Consider the following 19,104-nt stretch of genomic DNA (forward strand, 5'->3'; position numbering starts at 1 on the left):
TATTGAGATGCAGAGCAACAGGCACGGTTTACCTGCTCAATAGGAAACCCGGTCCCTCCGTGCCTCCACTGCTAAACGACTCAAAAGTTTGTTTACTCCACACGTTCAGCATCAAACTGCTTCTTTAACTAGTTAATCAGTGAGGGTTTTTTTTCCTTCTCCAAACGGTTCGGTTTGTTTTCCCATTGACTTAGGGTTAGGTTTGCTAGATGTTTTCCAATGAGGTGTATCGTACCGTGATGATGCGATGGATGCAGAGAAAGAGGGTGTTCTGATTGGGTAATATTTAACAAATTTGTGTGACCGTTTGTGTGTGCGCCTGTGTTTTAACGTGTGTGAATGTGTGTGCCTGTGTTTTAACGTGTGTGTGTGTGTCTCCAGGTGGCCCTCCATGCGTGTGGCGTTGCGACAGACATGGTGGTAGAGCAGTGTATCCAGGCGGGAGCGACCTTCGTGGTCAGCCCCTGCTGCTACGGCTTCGTCCAGAACACACTGAAGTTCACCTTCCCCAGGAGGTCTGTCTGCCTGTCTGTCTCAATGTATGTCTTTCTGCCTGTCTCTCTGTCTCAATGTCTGTCTGTCACTGTCTGTCGGTCTGTCTGAGTTGTCTTTATCTTGTGCCTCCTTACCCATCTTCTTCTGGTATCTTTATCGACTGTATCTCACACCATTTCTGCCTCTCTCTCTCCCTCTCTTTCGCTCCACCGGTCTCTCCATCTTCATTTGTACCTCTCTGCCTCCTCTATCTGCGTTGGTCTCTGGCTTATGTTTTCTTCCACAGCATCTACGACTTCTGTGTCACCCTGCTCTCACATTCAGTCCATTCAATCAGCATTAGGAGAAGGATCTTTCAGTACAGGGCTGCTGTCACAAAATGACAGGGTAAAAAAAACACTGCATAACCAAATAAGTTGGCGAACACGAATCACAGATCACTCCGAAAATGTCTTCTGCTCATTTCATTCTGGGGCCGAGCCAAAATAATTTATGCGTTTGATGCCTTGATATTTTCCTAGGCTGAGGTACGATCTGAAGAGTGTGAATTGTGCTTGAGGGCATGAACAGGAGGGAGAGGGAGAAAAATGTAGGAGCTAGTTTATTGTGCTGTTGTTCCTGTTGCCATGACAGCACTCTGACTGACTGGTGTGTGAAGTGGCTGGTATGAGAACTAGGAGGAAGGATGCATGACATGTTGACAACACAAAGGCCTCAATGACCACAAAACATGGTATTCTAAAGAGAGAATGCACTGAAGGTTGTGGTATATCATTGCTACTGGCATAGCTAAAGGCTGTTAATAGATATGAGGCAGGCCCTGTAGCAGTGTCAGTATTCATGCTACTCTGCACTACACCACAGCCTTAACTAGTTCATCCTCAGGTTATGGTCCCGAAGACAAACTTTCACCAAGAGTCAACATACCAAGTTTAAATCCCCAAGTGTTGAAGTGCAGTCTGCAGAATACCTGCGTTTTTTATATTCAGCACCTGCTCAGGAGCTTTGGATGTGTGTACATCATTTTGACAGTACGTAGCTATGGAGTATGTGACCCAGAGGCTATAGCCGGCCAAGTGAAACATTAGAGTCCTCAACTGAGTGCCCGTGACGTGACGTGACCTTTGGCGTCTTCGGTGCCGTGTTGATTATTAGCTAGCTTTAAGCTCTTTCTCGCTACTCTTTAACATCACAATCAAACTGCCTGTTTCCCAGGACATCAGATAAAGAACTTGCTCAAAATGAGCATTGTTTTTGTTTTTTGTCACGTATGGAGTTTATCATCAGAAGATAGTTTATGTCATGACTTATCAAGACAAAAGAAGGTGGACTTAGTATGTGAATGTCAGTGTAAACAATAGACACTAGTACAATGCAATACAAATAGTTGTCCCACAGAAAAGCACAACGTGCAGATTTACTGAAAAGTCTTTACACTTCAATGGTCTTTTCTCTAAGCATTATTCCCAAAATATCTCACTTCTTTCTAATTCTCTCTTTTTTGCAGCAAAAGGTTTCTGGAGACACTGAGTTACAAGGTAGGTTCAATTCATTTCAAATGAGGGTTAGATTTCCCACGCAATGTATTATTTGTTTGGATGCATATCATATCAGCAGCGAAGATTGAACTAAGTCAGATTTAATTAGTCTTTTTTATTTATAGTAATTGCAAACAGTGTTCTCCTACACAAGCTACAACAGGTTTGACCCCTCAGTTATAAAACATTATAATTTACACTCATGCTGAAAGCTGTTGCTCCCTTGCCAGGAATTACAAGAGGTTATTTATATATATATATATATATATATATATATATCATTACTAAAACCTAATAGACTCCGGAAGAGCCCTGTTTTAGATGCAAAACACATACATGGTTTAATTTTATGTTCTTTTCCATTCGCTGACTCTTTGCAGAGAGAGGAGGGGAGAGAGTGAGAAGGGGAGGTAGAGAGAATAAACTACCTGACCTCAGAAATAGCTCTCCTGTTGATTTATCCTGAATGTGTCCTGGGAACTAAAACCAGCTTTTACAGGAACTACGTTGTTACAATACCACTAATACTAATAATAATTTCTACAACTTTTTTTAGTGCTGTTCATTACATAAAGAAATGTCAAGGCGCTGTAAAGCAACGGCAACAAAAAAACAAGCAATTTCAAAACAACAACATCATTAATCATCATGAGTAGATCGACGGTCAAGAGACTGAATGTTGACAAAGTTCATGTCTTGATTGAGGTCAGCGGAGGTTCAAATACTATTCCAAATGTACATTTTAGTCATTTAGCAGATGTACTTGTCCTCTGTGGGAATCGAACCCATAACCCTGTTGTTGCAAGCGCAATGCTCTACCAACGAAGCCACACAGGAGGACAGATGCATCCTTACTTCACTCCCTTCCTTGGAGTCATCAATGTTTGGTAGTAAAAGCAAGGCCCTATGTCAGATCAGTAATTACTTCAAGGAAGACAGGATGCCTTTTCAGAGTATCAGAACAGGGCCTAAGTCTTATCACTTGACACTGACAGTGCACTGAACTGGTAGGAGATGATGACATAATAATATCTTAATGATGTTAGGCAGGGTTCCCCAACTGCCGGCCCGCATGCCGAATTTGGCCCGTATTTGATTTTATTTGGCCCCCAAGTTTTCTGATGTGGTAGGCCACACAAGCTCACAGAACGGGACCGCCAAGTGCTGAAGCACGTATTGCGTAAAAAATCATCTGTCCTCGGTTGCAACGCTCACTACCGAGTTCCAAACTGCCTCTGGAAGCAACATCAGCACAATAACTGTTTGTTGGGAGCTTCATGAAATGGTTTTCCACGGCCAAGCAACCGCACACAAGCCTAAGGTCCATGCGCAATGCCAAGCGTCGGCTGAAGTGGTGTAATGCTCACCGCCATTGGACTCTGAAGAAGTCGAAACACATTCTCTGGACTGATGAATCACACTTCACCGTCTGGCAGTCCAACGGGTTTGGCAGGTGCCAGGAGAACGCTACCTGCCTCAATGCATAGTGCCAACTGTAAAGTTTGGTGGAGGAGGAATAATAGTCTGGGGATGTTTTTCATTGTTCGGGCCCTCTAGTTCCAATGAAGGGAAATCTTAACCCTACAGCATACAGTGACATTCTAGACGACTCTGTGCTTCCAACTTTGTGGCAACAGTTTGGGGAAGGCCCTTTCCTGTTTCAGCATGACAATGCCCCTTTGCACAAAGTGAAGTCCATACAGAAATAGTTTGTTGAGATAGGTGTGGAAGAACTTGACTGGCCTGCACAAAGCCCCATCGAACACCTTGGAGATGAATTAGAGTTCTGACTGCGAGCCGGACTAATCGCCCAACATCAGTGCCCAACCTCACTAATGCTCTTGTGGCTAAATGGAAGCAAGTCCCTGCAGCAATATCTAGTGGAAAGTCTTCCCAGAATATTTTATATTTTTTATGTTTTAAATGTAACCTTTATTTAACTAGGCAAGTCAGTTAAGAACAAATTCTTATTTAAAATGACAGCCTCCTGAGAACAGTGGGGTAACTGCCTTGTTCAGGCAGAACGACAGATTTTTACCTTGTCAGCTCGGGGATTCACAACGCTCTAACCACTAGGCTACCTGCCGCCCCAGAGCGGAGGCTGTTATTACTTACTGACTTTATTGTTCCCATGGGGAAATGTTGTTGCAGTGTCATGTACACGTTTAAAGTGCCGTTTAAATACAAAACAAAATTGCCAATACAACTTTCATAACAGTTACATACCAATAAAACATTTTTAAAAACACGGGTACAGGGGGTGGCTTGGGTCTAAAATGATTTCAGAGCCCTGACCTTAAAGATCTCATCCAGGCCTGTCTGTTTGACTCCAAGTACCTTGGGGAGGGCCCTGACCTTAAAGATCCCATCCAGGCCTGTCTATTTGACTAAAAGGACCTTGGGGAGGGCCCTGACCTTAAAGATCTCATCCAGGCCTGTCTGTTTTACTCCAAGTACCTTGCTTGCTGTGGTGATAATCCTTCTCAGCATATTTCTCTGGCTGACCGTGGCATTGCCAAACCAACAAACAATACAAAAAGTTAAAATACTCCCAATGAAAGATTTGTAAAAAAGAGTCAGTATAGTACAGTCTACATTAAAGATCCCAGCTTTTTGAGAAAGTACAATCTCTGTTGGCTCTTTTTGTAGATCAGGTCTGTACATTTACTCCACTGAAGCTTATTGTCCAAGAGGACACCCAGGTATTTGTATTCCTCTACAATCTCTATATTCTGACCTCTGATAGATGTTGCAGAGGTAGGTGTTGTACACTTCCTGAAGTCTATGCACGTCTCTTTGATCTTGTTGGTATTGAGAACCAAGTGTGATTCGTCACACCACTCTACAAAGTCATCTAGGACCGGGCCATGATGTTCCTCGTCATCATGCAACAGGGTGATCAAGGCAGTGTCATCAGCGAACTTAACAAGGTGTCTGTCAGGATGGGAACTAGTACAACTATTAGTTATGGCAGCAAGGGGGGGACCAACTCCAAATGAATGCTTTTGGAATGAGATGTTGGACCAGCAGGTGTCCACATACTTTAGGCCATGTGCTGTATGTGATAATTAACAAATGTAAGCAAGGTTTTAAATTATTATGTTTTAGTCAAATATACACAACGTTTTAGTCAAATATACACTACCTTTCAAAAGTTTGGGATTACTTAGAAATGTCCTTGTTTTTGAAAGAAAAGCACATTGTTTGTCCATTAAAATAACATTAAATTGTCACCTCACAAGACCTCAACTGGCAGCTATATTAAATAGTACTTGCAAAACACCAGTCTCATGTCAACAGTGAAGAGGCGACTCCGGGATGCTGGCCTTCTAGACAGAGTTGCAAAGAAAAAGCCATATCTCAAACTGGCCAATAGAAATAAAAGATTACGATGAGCAAAAGAACACAGACACTGGACAGAGGAACTCTGCCTAGAAGGCCAGCATCCCGGAGTCGCCTCTTCACTGTTGACGTTGAGACTGGTGTTTTGCAAGTACTATTTAATGAAGTGATGCTCCAGAAACTTGTCTAAAGAAGGCCAGTTTTGTTGCTTCTTTAATCAAAACAAACAGTTTTCAGCTGTGCTAACTTCGCAAAAGTATTTTCTAATGATCAATTAGCCTTTTAAAATGATCAACTTTGATTAGCTAACACAATGTGCCATTGGAACACAGGAGTGATGGTTGCTGATAATGGACCTGTACGCCTATGTAGATATTCCATTAAAAATCAGCCGTTTCCAGCTACAATAGTCATTTACAACATTAACAATGTCTACACTGTATTTCTGATCAATTTGATGTTATTTTAATGGACAAAATGTTGCTTTTCTTTCAAAAACAAGGACATTTCTAAGTGACCCCAAACGTTTGAACGGTAGTGTATCTACTTGGGCTTCTTGCAGTACATTTGATAGTCTACAAATGATGTGTAATTATCTTCCGGCCCCCTGACCATCTACTCAAGAAAAAAAGAATCCCGCGACTGAATCTAGTCAATGATCCCTGATGTATGGCCTCTCACTGCTCTAATCAACGGAGGCCTGCTATAGGGCCTCGCCTTGACAAGTGGAACGTGACAGTTGATGTGTCTGAACGGACTCCTAAACAGTATATTTTGGTAATGGTCTATTCTCTGCAGGAAATCCAAGGTCTTAACAGATTGGGTTTACAGATGAAAGTATCATTTTTCTCCCCATCTTAAAATACTGCTTGTGTATTTTGCACTGAATTTAGGGTATTTGGTGGTGGAAAGTCGTGTGTGTCATTTATCTCTGTTTTTTTCTGTCTGGTTTGAAAGAAACTTTGACAAAGAAATTTGGCCAGGTAGTTGATCGCGTAATTGCTGTCTGGAAAGAGAAATCAATATTCCATTTTAAGCAACCGGATTCATTTTCTGGCAATTAACATACAAGTTCTCTCTCTCTCTAAACCTCCCTCTGTGCCGAATCATCACAATATGATTAATGATTCTATTCTATTTCATTTTCAACTAATTCCTTTAGTCAACTCAAATCACTTTTTATTAGTCAGATGCACCGAATGCTTACTTACAAGCCCCTAACCAACAATGCAGTTTAAAAAAAACAACAGATAAGAAAAATAAATAAAAGTAGCAAGTAATTAAAGAGCAGCAGTAAAATAGCAATAGCGAGACTATATACAGGGGGGTACCGGTACAGAGTTAATGTGCGGGGGCACTGGTTAGTTGAGGTAATATGTACATGTAGGTAGAGTTATTAAGGTGACTATGCATAGATGATAACAACAGAGAGTACCAGCGGTGTAAAAGAGGGGGGGATGCAAATAGTTTGGGTAGCCATTTAAATTAGATGTTCAGGAGTCTTATGGCTTAGGGGTAGAAGCTGTTTAGAAGCCCCTCGGACCCTAGACTTGGCGCTCCGGTACCGCTTGCCGTGTGGTAGCAGAGAGAACAGTCTATGACTAGGGTGACTGGATTCTTTGACAATTTTTAGGGCCTTCTTCTGACACCACCTGGTATAGAAGTCCTGGATGGCAGGAAGCTTGGCCCCAGTGATGTACTGGGCCGTACTCGCTACCCTCTGTAGTGCCTTGCGGTCGGAGGCCAAACAGTTGCCATACCAGGCAGTGATGCAAACAGTCAGGATGCTCTCAATGGTGCAGTTGTATAACTTTTTGAGGATCTGTGGACCTATGACAAATATGTTCAGTCTCTTGAGGGAGAATAGGTTTTGTCATGCCCTCTTCATGACTGTCTTGGTGTGCTTGGACCATGTTAGTTTGTTGGTGATGTGGACACCAAGGAACTTGAAGCTCTCAACCTGCTCCACTGCAACCCTGTCGATGAGAACGGGGGCGTGCTCGGTCCTCTTTTTCCTGTAGTCCACAATCATCTCCTTTGTCTTGATCACTTTGAGGGAGAGGTTGTTGTCCTGGCACCACACGCCAGGTCTCTGACCTCCTGTCATCGGCAAACTTAATGATGGTGTTGGAGTCGTGCCTGGCCGTGCAGTCATGTGTGAACAGGGAGTACAGGAGGGGACTGAGCACGCACCCCTGAGGGGCCCCTGTGTTGAGGATCAGCATGGCGGATGTGTTATCTACCCTTACCACCTGGGGGCAGCCCGTCAGGAAGTCCAGGATCCAGTTGCAGAGGGAGGTGTTTAGTCCCAGGGTCCTTAGCATATTGATGAGCTTTGAGGGCACTGTGGTGTTGAACGCTGAGCTGTAGTCAATGAATAGCATTCTAACATAGGTGTTCCTTTTGTCCATGTCGGAAAGGGCAGTGTGGAGTGCAATAGAGAATGCATCATCTGTTGATCTTTTGGGGCGGTATGCAAATTGTAGTGGGTCTAGGGTTTCTGGAATAATGGTGTTGATGTGAGCCATGATCAGGCTTTCAAAGCACTTCATGGCTACAGACGTGAGTGCTACGGTTCGGTAGTCATTTAAGCAGATTACCATAGTGTTCTTGGGCACAGGCATGTTGGTGGTCTTCTTAAAACATGTTGGTATTACAGACTCGTGCAGGGAGAGGTTGAAAATGTCAGTGAAGACACTTGCCAGTTGGTCAGCGCATGAGCACAGTACACGTCCTGGTAAGCCGTCTGGCCTTGTGAATGTTGACCAGTTTATAGGTCTTACTCATATCGGCTGTGGAGAGCGTGATCACACAGTCTTCCGGAACAGCTGGTGCTCTCATGTATGTTTTAGTGTTATTTGCCTCGAAGCGAGCATAGAAGTAGTTTAGCTCCTCTGGTAGGCTCGTGTCACTGGGCAGCACTTGGCTTTGCTTCCCTTTGTAGTCTGTAATGGTTTGCAAGGCTTGCCACATCCGACGAGCGTTAGAGCCGGTGTTGTATGATTCAATCTTAGTCCTGTATTGAAGCTTTGCCTGTTTGATGGTTCGTTGTAAGGCATAGCGGGATTTCTTATAAGCTTCCGGGTTGGAGTCCCGCTCCTTGAAAGCGGCAGCTCTAGCCTTTAACTCAGTGAGGATGTTGCCTGTAATAAATGGCTTCTGGTTGGGGTATGTATGTACGGTCACGGTGGGGATGATGTCATCGATGCACTTATTGATGAAGCCAACGACTGATGTAGTATACTCCTCAATGCCATCGGAGGAATCCCGGAACATATTCCAGTCTGTGCTAGCCAAACAGTCCTGTAGCTTAGCATCTGCTTACTCTGACCACTTTTTTTATTGATCTGGTGCTTCCTTTAGCGTTTTGCTCTTCGTCTTAGCGAAGAGAGGCTGTATTATTGCGACTACGTTATATCCACTCTAAAACCCAGATGAAGGCCAAAATGAAGATGATTTTTTAAAAATCAACTTCAGTTGTCCTCAGTTTCCTCTTCACCTCACTCTAAAACCTTAGCCACCACCACAGCCACTGGCCTAACAGAAACCAATATGGCATTTCACTGCTACTGTAACACAGTGAACCAACCAATCACAGTCTCAGGTGTGCACTCCTTCCCCCCTGAGCTAGTTGAACAGACTGACAGCGGAGCGCCATGACAGATAGCACTCCGCGGCTGTAATACGCTAATGATGTGAGGTATTGGTGCTTGGCGCTGAGTCAGAGTGGTTGAAACTTGGCTGGGACGGTACCGTCCTGATCCTTCCACAGTGAAGAATGGAATCACTTAGAGCTAGAGGATAACTAGTGTCCTCCTGGGGTTGGGGGTTGTAGAAAAAGAGGTGTAGAAGATGACTAGATGGTGGATAAAGAAAGACATGAGAAGATGCCTACTGTTCCCTGGGTTTTGGTGTTTTTACCTTCTGGGGAAGAAAAAGGAGGAAGTGGTAAGAGCAGGAAGGAGACTCATCCTCCCAGAGGTCAGAGATGTGGCTCTAAGGATGTACAGTATGGCTTTATACAGAGACTTTCAGGAAAACCGGGAAACGAACATTCTACTGCTGTGGTTGGTTGAAGTCTGTGTAAATAAAACATTGAATAAATATGCCATTTAGCAGGTGCTTTTTTCCAAAGCAACTTAGTCATGTGCATATATTGGTGGGTCAGCTGATGAGTTTTAGCTGTAGCTGTGAGTTTGAGTTAACATTCTCTCTCTCTGTGCTCTCCCTCCATCTCTCTTTCTGTTCTCCCTCCATCTCTCTCTTTCTGTGCTCTCCCTCCACCTCTCTCTCTGTGCTCTCCCTCCATCTCTTTCTCTGTGCTCTCCCTCCATCTCTCTCTCTGTGCTCTCCCTCCACCTCTCTCTCTGTGCTCTCCCTCCACCTCTCTCTCTGTGCTCTCCCTCCACCTCTCTCTCTGTGCTCTCCCTCCACCTCTCTCTCTGTGCTCTCCCTCCACCTCTCTCTCTGTGCTCTCCCTCCACCTCTCTCTCTGTGCTCTCCCTCCATCTCTCTCTCTGTGCTCTGCCTCCATCTCTCTCTCTGTGCTCTCCCTCCATCTCTCTCTCTGTGCTCTCCCTCCATCTCTCTCACTGTGCTCTCCCTCCATCTCTCTGTGCTCTCCCTCCACCTCTCTCTCTGTGCTCTCCCTCCATCTCTCTCACTGTGCTCTCCCTCCATCTCTCTGTGCTCTCCCTCCACCGCTCTCTCTGCTCTCCCTCCACCGCTCTCTCTGCTCTCCCTCCATCTCTCTCTCTGTGCTCTCCCTCCCTCCATCTCTCTCTCTGTGCTCTCTCTCCCTCCATCTCTCTCTCTGTGCTCTCCCTCCACCGCTCTCTCTGTGCTCTCCTCCATCTCTCATCTGTCTCCCTCCATCTCTCTGTGCTCTCCCTCCATCTCTCTCTCTGTGCTCTCCTCCACCTCTCTCTCTGTGCTCTCCCTCCACCTCTCTCTCTGTGCTCTCCCTCCACCTCTCTCTCTGTGCTCTCCCTCCACCTCTCCATCTCTCTGTGCTCTCCCTCCACCTCTCTCTCTCCATCTCTCTCTCTGTGCTCTCCCTCCACCTCTCTCTCTGTGCTCTCCCTCCACCTCTCTCTCTCTCCACCTCTGCTCTCCCTCCACCTCTCTCTCTGTGCTCTCCCTCCATCTCTCTCTCTGTGCTCTGCTCCATCTCTCTCTCTGTGCTCTCCCTCCATCTCTCTCTCTGTGCTCTCCCTCCATCTCTCTAACTGTGCTCTCCCTCCATCTCTCTGTGCTCTCCCTCCACCTCTCTCTCTGTGCTCTCCCTCCACCTCTCTCTCTGTGCTCTCCTCCACCTCTCTCTCTGTGCTCTCCCTCCATCTCTCTCTCTCTGTGCTCTGCCTCCATCTCTCTCTCTGTGCTCTCCCTCCATCTCTCTCTCTGTGCTCTCCCATCTCCATCTCTCTCACTGTGCTCTCCCTCCATCTCTCTCCTCTGTGCTCTCCCTCCACTCTCTCTCTGTGCTCTCCCTCCATCTCTGTGCTCTCTCTCCCTCCATCTCTCTTGCTCTCTCCATCTCTCTCTCTGTGCTCTCCCTCCATCTCTCTCTCTGTGCTCTGCCTCCATCTCTCTCTCTCCATCTCTGCTCTCCCTCCATCTCTCTCTCTGTGCTCTCCCTCCATCTCTCTCTCTGTGCTCTCCCTCCACTCTCTCTCTGTGCTCTCCCTCCATCTCTCTCTCTGTGCTCTCCCTCCATCTCTCTCTCTGTGCTCTCCCTCCATCTCTCTCTCTGTGCTCTCCCTCCATCTCTCTCTCTGTGCTCTCCCTCCATCTCTCTCTCTCTGTGCTCTCCCTCCATCTCTCTCACTGTGCTCTCCCTCCATCTCTCTCTCTGTGCTCTCCCTCCATCTCTCTCTCTGTGCTCTCCCTCCATCTCTCTCTCTGTGCTCTCTCTCCCTCCATCTCTCTCTCTGTGCTCTCCCTCCATCTCTCTCTCTGTGCTCTCCCTCCATCTCTCTCACTGTGCTCTCCCTCCATCTCTCTCTCTGTGCTCTCCCTCCACCGCTCTCTCTGTGCTCTCTCTCCCTCCATCTCTTTCTCTGTGCTCTCCCTCCATCTCTCTCTCTGTGCTCTGCCTCCATCTCTCTCTCTGTTCTCTCCCTCTGTGCTCTCCCTCCATCTCTCTCACTGTGCTCTCCCTCCACCTCTCTCTCTGTGCTCTCCCTCCATCTCTCTCTCTGTGCTCTCCCTCCATCTCTCTCTCTGTGCTCTCCCTCCATCTCTCTCTCTGTGCTCTCCCTCCATCTCTCTCTCTGTGCTCTCCCTCCATCTCTCTCTCTCTGTGCTCTCCCTCCATCTCTCTCACTGTGCTCTCCCTCCATCTCTCTCTCTGTGCTCTCCCTCCATCTCTCTCTCTGTGCTCTCCCTCCATCTCTCTGTGCTCTCTCTCCCTCCATCTCTCTCACTGTGCTCTCCCTCCACCTCTCTGTGCTCTCCCTCCACCTCTCTCTCTGTGCTCTCCCTCCACCTCTCTCTGTGCTCTCCCTCCATCTTTCTCTCTGTGCTCTCCCTCCACCTCTCTCTGTGCTCTCCCTCCATCTCTCTCTGCTCTCCCTCCACCTCTCACTGTGCTCTCCCTCCCTCCATCTCTCTCTCTGTGCTCTCCCTCCACCTCTCTGTGCTCTCCCTCCACCGCTCTCTCTGCTCTCCCTCCATCTCTCTCTCTGTGCTCTCCCTCCATCTCTCTGTGCTCTCCCTCCATCTCTCTCCATCTCTGCTCTCCCTCCACCTCCATCTCTCCTGTGCTGCTCCCTCCATCTCTCTGTGCTCTCCCTCCACCTCTCTCTCTGTGCTCTCCCTCCATCTCTCTCTGCTCTCCCTCCATCTCTCTGTGCTCTCCCTCCACCTCTCTCTCTGTGCTCTCCCTCCACCTCTCTCTCTCTGCTCTCCCTCCATCTCTCTGTGCTCTCCCTCCATCTCTCTCTGCTCTCCCTCCATCTCTCTGTGCTCTCCCTCCACCTCTCTCTCTCTGCTCTCCCTCCATTTAGGAGCACATGATCCTCTGCCGCTTCGCAGACCAGACAGCTGTCCAGCTGCCTTCAGAACGACGCTTAATAGGTGACACACTGTCACTCACACACACACATTGTGTTGACAATTGACCCCCAAATAAATGAGCACCTTTTAACACAAACAGGCCACTAATGTCATTTTTTCCATAATGGCACCGATTCATGTTGACCGCAAAGTCAAAGGGGATATTATTGTATATCTCCATCAAACTGATACTCCCTTCAGTACCTGGGTCCATTTTTAAAAAGTGCCTCTGAGTAGGCTTGCTGATCTAGGATCAGGGCCCCCTTTCCATAGAATCTTATTAATCTTGATAAAGGCAAAACATATCCTATACCAGCGCATTCAATTCTTGTGAATAATTAGTGAAGGTACTCCCCGTTGTGTTTTCACTTTGAACCGCCCTCGTACGTTCCCTACCTGACACTTCCTGTCATGGAATATTCCTCTGGCGGGGTGCTGCCGCCACCATGACACCCCTTCCTCAACCTCTCCTCAACTCACACTTACCGTCTTTGATCTTATTCCTTATTCCCCGAGCCTGTCAGATCTGAGCGTCGGTCCGTCTGAGACTCTTGAGTGATGTAGACGCGTTTGTTGTCTGTCTGGGTCTGCTTCAGAGCCACTGAGCAGCGTAATGCGGTTAGTGGGCTTTTGCCTTTAAAGCAAGCTTTGATAGTACTAATCGGCAAGAGGAGAGTCGTTGGTACTGAAGAGGCCGGTCTAGGAAGCGTCTGCAGTAGAATGTTGAGAATGAGGGTCATATAAGGAAAGATGAACAGATCCTGGTGGAATGTCTTCATCTCTTATTCCGCCTCAATAAACTGAATGAAAGGCTGCTACTGTACAGAAGAGGCCTAAGGGTGTTATCCACAAAGGACTCCCGTTGTTTATCCGTAGTAATATGAAGGCAAATTCTTAGAATGATTAGAACAAAGACGATTCTACTGTGAGACGGGGGACCTTCTGTCAGCTGTTGTAGTTATGTACTGTGTCTCTGCACTGCAATTCACCTCTTAGTTGCCAGTGTGTGGAATATAAAGGAACTCCATTATTGTTCAATCAGGGACATCATCACTGTGCTCTTTGACCCCTCTCCTCCAGGTAAACAGTGCATGGGCCTGGTGGACCTGGACCGCTCCTGGGCAGCAGAGACTCATGGGTACTCTGTCAGGGTGATGACCATGGAGCCAGACAGCTGCTCCCCCAAGAACAACATGCTGGTGGGTGTTGCTGGAGGTGGGGCTGGAGGGGACAACTATGCCACACAGTAAACCAGAGGCATGTTCAGTTGGCACCCAAAGGAAGGTTGAAAAACAAAAGGAACTACCTCGACTTGTCCAATAAGAAGACAGATTTACGTTTGTTGTTGCAAAATGGTTTGCTACGGTTTTGCCCTAATGATCACGACCCAGGGTTGTGTTCAGTCGGGAGAAAACGTCTTGAAACCAAGTGAATCAGGGAGGGAGGGACTTGTAAGAAGAACATAGAACAGGACCCAACATACAGTCCGTTTCAAACTGAGAATACAGCACTGTAAGGAAACAAAAAGCATCAGTCGCTGGACCAAGATACTAAGTCAAATCAATCATCTCGGAGGAGTTGAGGGATTTGTCTTGAGATCAGAGAAGAATGAATCACCCTGGTTGAATTGATGATGATGATATTTGACCTATAATCAAGAAAAAGCCCTTTAGACCCTTTTCCCTAATGATGATCTGGGGCAGGTGTCCAAGTGTTTCGTTCTCTTGGAATGGTTTTATAGGTATTGGAACTGAGCAATGTCTTTATTTTATCCCTTAAATGAGTTTTAATGAGCGGGCAATTATGTGGATATTGAATTAATAAACACACTGGAACTTGAGTATATTCCAAAAGTCTTGTACAATGTTTATTTTTAACCATTTACTTTGCTCTATTACTTCATCCACACCAGGGCTCGCAACTGTTGATTTGATATACATTTAGGTCACTGCATTATGTAGCTGGATTGATATTTTAGTTCTGTTTCAAACCTTAGTTCTGTTTCAAAAGTGTCTTAACTCGTAAAGCCTGCTTCTTACCATTTCTATTTTCTATTTTTTGCCAAAACTATTCTTGTCTGCCCCAACAGGATTTACATGAAGTAAAATGAATGTTCCTACCTCAAAACAGGGGGAAAATAAATTGATCATATTTCCACATGTCGTTTTTTGCTAATTGTATGAATAGCGATTCTGTAATGGTGCTCGGCCGTCTCCCGTCTCTCCTAACCAATAATCAGGTATTACAAGAAGAAAAACGAAAGAAAACCTGCTCAAAAAATCCATCTGTCCTGCTTAGTTTTTAAATGATTAATTCTAATCTGGAGGCCGTCCATGTGAGACATTCAATGCTTTTCTTTGTTCTATTTCATTTTGTATATAAAGGTTCAGAATTTGATCAAAGCATAACTCTCAAACAGGGCTCATGCAGCATTTACCATGATTCCTCAAGGATGGTTTTGCCTTGTGCTGAGTGCCAGTGAAAAAAGGCCGTATTTTGCATATCCTAATACATCAACAGCATCTATGAATATTTCATGAAGGCTTTGCTGTTGGAAAGGTCAGCGTGCTGGATGGAGTACACTCTGTTGCTTCTAGAGACTAGTAGAGGGAGAAACCACAAACACCATTTGTTGTAATGATATATTATATATACACTCCCTAAAGCTGTTTATTCTCGCAGTTGGTAGTTTATATGTGATGTCCATGCCAGAAGAGGCTGGTGGGAGGAGCTATAGAAGGACGGGCCTCATTGTAACAACTGAAATGCCATATATGGAACGGAGTCAAACGTGGTTTCCATATGTTTGATAACGTTCAATTTATTCCATTCCAACCATTACAATGAGCCCGTCCTCCTATAGCTCATCCCACCATCCTCCTCTGGTCCATGCACCTTTTTCATTGCGCCCAGGGCCTATGCCTTACAGAATTCCTTGGAAGGGCTTGAGATGAGAACACGGAGGTACTAGAATGGAATCTCACCCAGCCTCATTGTTCCACTAAGGGTTCTGACACTTCCAAGGCGTCCAATCTTCAGCTCCTCATCTGAATTCTGCAAGCAGAGTCAATCTATCCCGGGGTGAACGGCTAGAGACACTGCTCTCATCCAGGGGGATGGGATTATTTCAAAGGGAAACGGCTCCTTCCCCTAACTGCTGCCCGACCTTCAGCGCCTGCAGCTCTGCCCAAGTGTGCATGACGGAAATGCATATAGGCAGCAAGAGAGAGTAGGGGGGAATGGCCAGGCTAATCGTGCATTAGGGAAGAATACTGAAGTGCCGAGCAGGTAGAGGCAACCGGCCTTAGCCAACGACGCTCATAAGGGAATGGAGTGTGTGCTGTCGGCTGTGTGTACGTGCGTGCATTTGCTCAGAGAGAGTGGTGTGTGTGTGTAAAGGTAAAAGCGAAGCTTGAGCTTATTTCACAGTTAATGAGCCTGCTGGGAGGATTTTGTTCCCGTTTCCAATCTATGTGTTTGTGTCCCTCTCTGCTTGGTGTAGGAGGGATGTATATTAATCATCATAGATCATTGTGTTCTAGTACAGCAGAGGTCCTGCCACCCGGGGGTTCGTTCAGGATCGTTAAAGTCCTGTAGGCGTTTTAAAAACGTTCCACACCGTTCAACATAACCGACAAGGTTGAGTAATTGGTTGCGAAAACGCTCTGTTTAAATTAGAAGTTAGAACTAAGTGGTATTTTAGCAGTTTATTTTATTAACCACTGATTATTAACCATTTCCATTATAAACGTTCCCCTATTTCATTACACCCCATATTGTTTATGATAGAGAGTGGAACAGTTTATGGCTCCATATTTGGTCTGTTGATGTGAATTTCCCCCTATGACAAATACCAGGGCTTTATTTACGGTGTCCTTGGTTCTATTATTTGGCCTTGCTGGTCTGGCAGGCGTGTAGAGACTGAGGAAGAGGCAGGCACTGATATACAAGCTCCCGTTAAAATGGGCATGAAAGTAGTTACAATCCAACCATGGCCATACAGCTGCGGTTATTTTTTAGAGGCTTTTATCTTTAGAGGATGAAACTCTAAAGTAACAAGTCCATATATTTTATTCTATGGAATGCAGGCCAGCACCAGTAATTAACCTATCTAGGTGTGAGTTGTTGCTTTTTGAATAGAGACCAAACAAATCTGAAATTCTAGTGATTTACTTCATTGAAAGGGACCAATTGGGTTCAATGTAACCAGACTACACCACACTAGTTTTTTGTGGAGTTTATTCAGGGAGGCCTAGTGCCTCAGTGTCTTCCTGTATGCTAGAGCAAGGCAGAAGATTCATGACCTACTCAGGGACTGGGGAAATAGAGGGCCAATTCTACCATGTATTAAACATAGCTACGACAAATAAGTCCTGAGGTAGTCTGAAATCATTTTAAAACCTTCATGTCTTGGAACGTTTGGATGCGGACGGTGATATGTGTTAGTGATCTCCTGCTGAATGTAGCTGCACCTTTTCTACTATCAGTACAAGGTTCTTTTCTCATTGTAACATTTTATTTACTGATATGCCTTCTGGAAAAACAGACGCTACTAGTAACTGCATCACTGCTCAGAAGACGAGACAACTCTTCATAGAGAAACTGACAGATGAGTGTTCTCTCAAAGAGCGACAGTGGAACTTCAGCGGATTTAAAACCTGAACCACTCCCTCAACTAAAGAGCCAAATGCAGAGGGAAGCACTCTTTACGGACATATAAACATCTCGTCACAAGCGTATGTGGGAGAGAGTGGAGGACCAGTAATCAATGTGGAAATAGCAAGCAGATTGCATCAGCGGCAGGGTAGCCTAGTGGTTAGAGCGTTGGACTAGTAACCGAAAGGTTGCAAGTTCGAATCCTCGAGCTAGGAACCCACTGTTCCTAGGCCGTCATTGAAAATAAGAATTTGTTCTTAACTGACTTGCCTAGTAAAATAAAGGTAAAATAAAACATAAATATATTGCATACACCTGTCAGATCTCCAAAAGTGCATATGGTCTACACCCCTCAAACTCAACTCTGGAGCTCGAAGCCATTTCCACTGCCTTTTTTCATTGTTCCCCTTAATCAGGGACTGATTTAGACCTGGAACACCAGGTGTGTGGAGTTAATTATCAGGTAGAACAGAAAAGCAGCAGGGTCCAGAACTTGTAGGAGAGAGTGGAGTATCCCTGGTCTAGACTCTAGGGGTTGTTTTGGTATTGGGCCATAATATCCACTAACTGGACCCTATGGTTGAACCATCCACACAGACTCTCTGGGTTTGAATGACATGAACCATTTGTTTTGGTTACATGTTCAACAATGTTTCTGTGAATAACAGATGAAGTTACTACAACAGCTGACGGTACTTTCTATCTGGGTCATAGTCCAGAGATGTTGTGTAATGATATTGTAGGGAACGGCAGGGCCTGGAAGAGAATCCAGGCCTCTGGTGTGAAAGGAAGTCACCCTACGCATTGTGCCAATAGGTTTAACCCACTTTGTGGGAATTGTAACATGTCTCATAAAGCCATTTTACCTTCCCCAAACGTTGGGGCAGGGAAGCGGACCTGCGTCGCTGGTGTGAAAGGCAAACACCCTACATACACACTGCACCAATAGGGAAAATCCACTTTGTGGGAATTGTAATGTGGCTGAAAAAGCGAGGATCACGACAACATTGATATTGGATCAAAATGATGGTCTATTTCAAATAGAATTGCTTGGTAAAACATGTTCTCCTCCTCTGTAAATAATTTAAAACAGCTGCCCAGGCTATAATTCAACTAACAAGCAACCGTGATGATATGAGAAACAGTGGAGCAGCACCTGTGACTACAAATGACATAGTGGGATACGTAGACGTTGTTTAAACGGGCAGCCCAATTCTGCTCTTTTGCCCAATTACTGTCGAAACCTCTGATCTAGATACAAAATTGTACCATGGTGCTACAATGGTACTTTCATGTATACCATGGTATAGTCTGAATCATGGAAATGTACCATGTTTTTAGCCTTGAAACATGATGGTACCACCAAGCACCTAAATAATCCCGTGGTATTTCATCATGTAGACAATGGATAATGGAAATACCATGGATTTAACCTGCATTATACATTCTACCATGGTAACGCACAACCATAATAGTACCATTGTGTTTTTTTCTTTGTACTACTATGGTACATTTTTGTAAGCGGTAATTGGTCAAAAGATACAGAAATCTTCCCAAGAAACATACTGCAGATTGGTGAAAAAAGATGCATATGTATGTGAATATATGGACATGATTGACACCCTGAAGACAATGGACAATATTGATCGGGAGATGCTTATGGCTCGCTTTGATGTTGAATCACTATACAAACATCCCCCACCAGGCAGGCCTAGAAGCCATGGAAGCTCTGGCACACTGTCTTAGTCAACGACCCAGTGGTACACTGTCTTAGTCAACGACCCAGTGGTACACTGTCTTAGTCAACGACCCAGTGGTACACTATCTTAGTCAACGACCCAGTGGTAAACTGTCTTAGTCAACGACCCAGTGGTACACTGTCTTAGTCAACGACCCAGTGGTAACACTGTCTTAGTCAACGACCCAGTGGTACACTGTCTTAGTCAACGACCCAGTGGTAAACTGTCTTAGTCAACGACCCAGTGGTACACTGTCTTAGTCAACGACCCAGTGGTAC

At 45.5% G+C, this 19,104-nt stretch overlaps 1 protein-coding gene across 3 annotated transcripts in view; it reads left to right on the top strand.

Moving 5' to 3' along the window:
- Positions 1-14,590, top strand: part of gstcd (glutathione S-transferase, C-terminal domain containing) — a 65,696-nt gene extending 51,106 nt beyond the window's left edge. For 2 of the 3 annotated variants that reach the window (XM_065003775.1, XM_065003776.1), the window contains exons 10-13: positions 382-515; positions 2,003-2,033; positions 12,383-12,452; positions 13,512-14,590. In XM_065003775.1, coding sequence (XP_064859847.1) covers positions 382-515; positions 2,003-2,033; positions 12,383-12,452; positions 13,512-13,681 — 405 coding nt within the window. In that variant the 3' untranslated portion in view covers positions 13,682-14,590. The remainder of the gene's footprint in view (positions 1-381; positions 516-2,002; positions 2,034-12,382; positions 12,453-13,511) is intronic. The other variant, XM_065003777.1, reaches the window with a different exon arrangement.
- The last annotated feature ends 4,514 nt before the right edge of the window (positions 14,591-19,104 follow it).

Source organism: Oncorhynchus nerka, linkage group LG18, assembly GCF_034236695.1.
Source record: "Oncorhynchus nerka isolate Pitt River linkage group LG18, Oner_Uvic_2.0, whole genome shotgun sequence".
Classification (NCBI taxonomy): Eukaryota; Metazoa; Chordata; class Actinopteri; order Salmoniformes; family Salmonidae; genus Oncorhynchus; species Oncorhynchus nerka.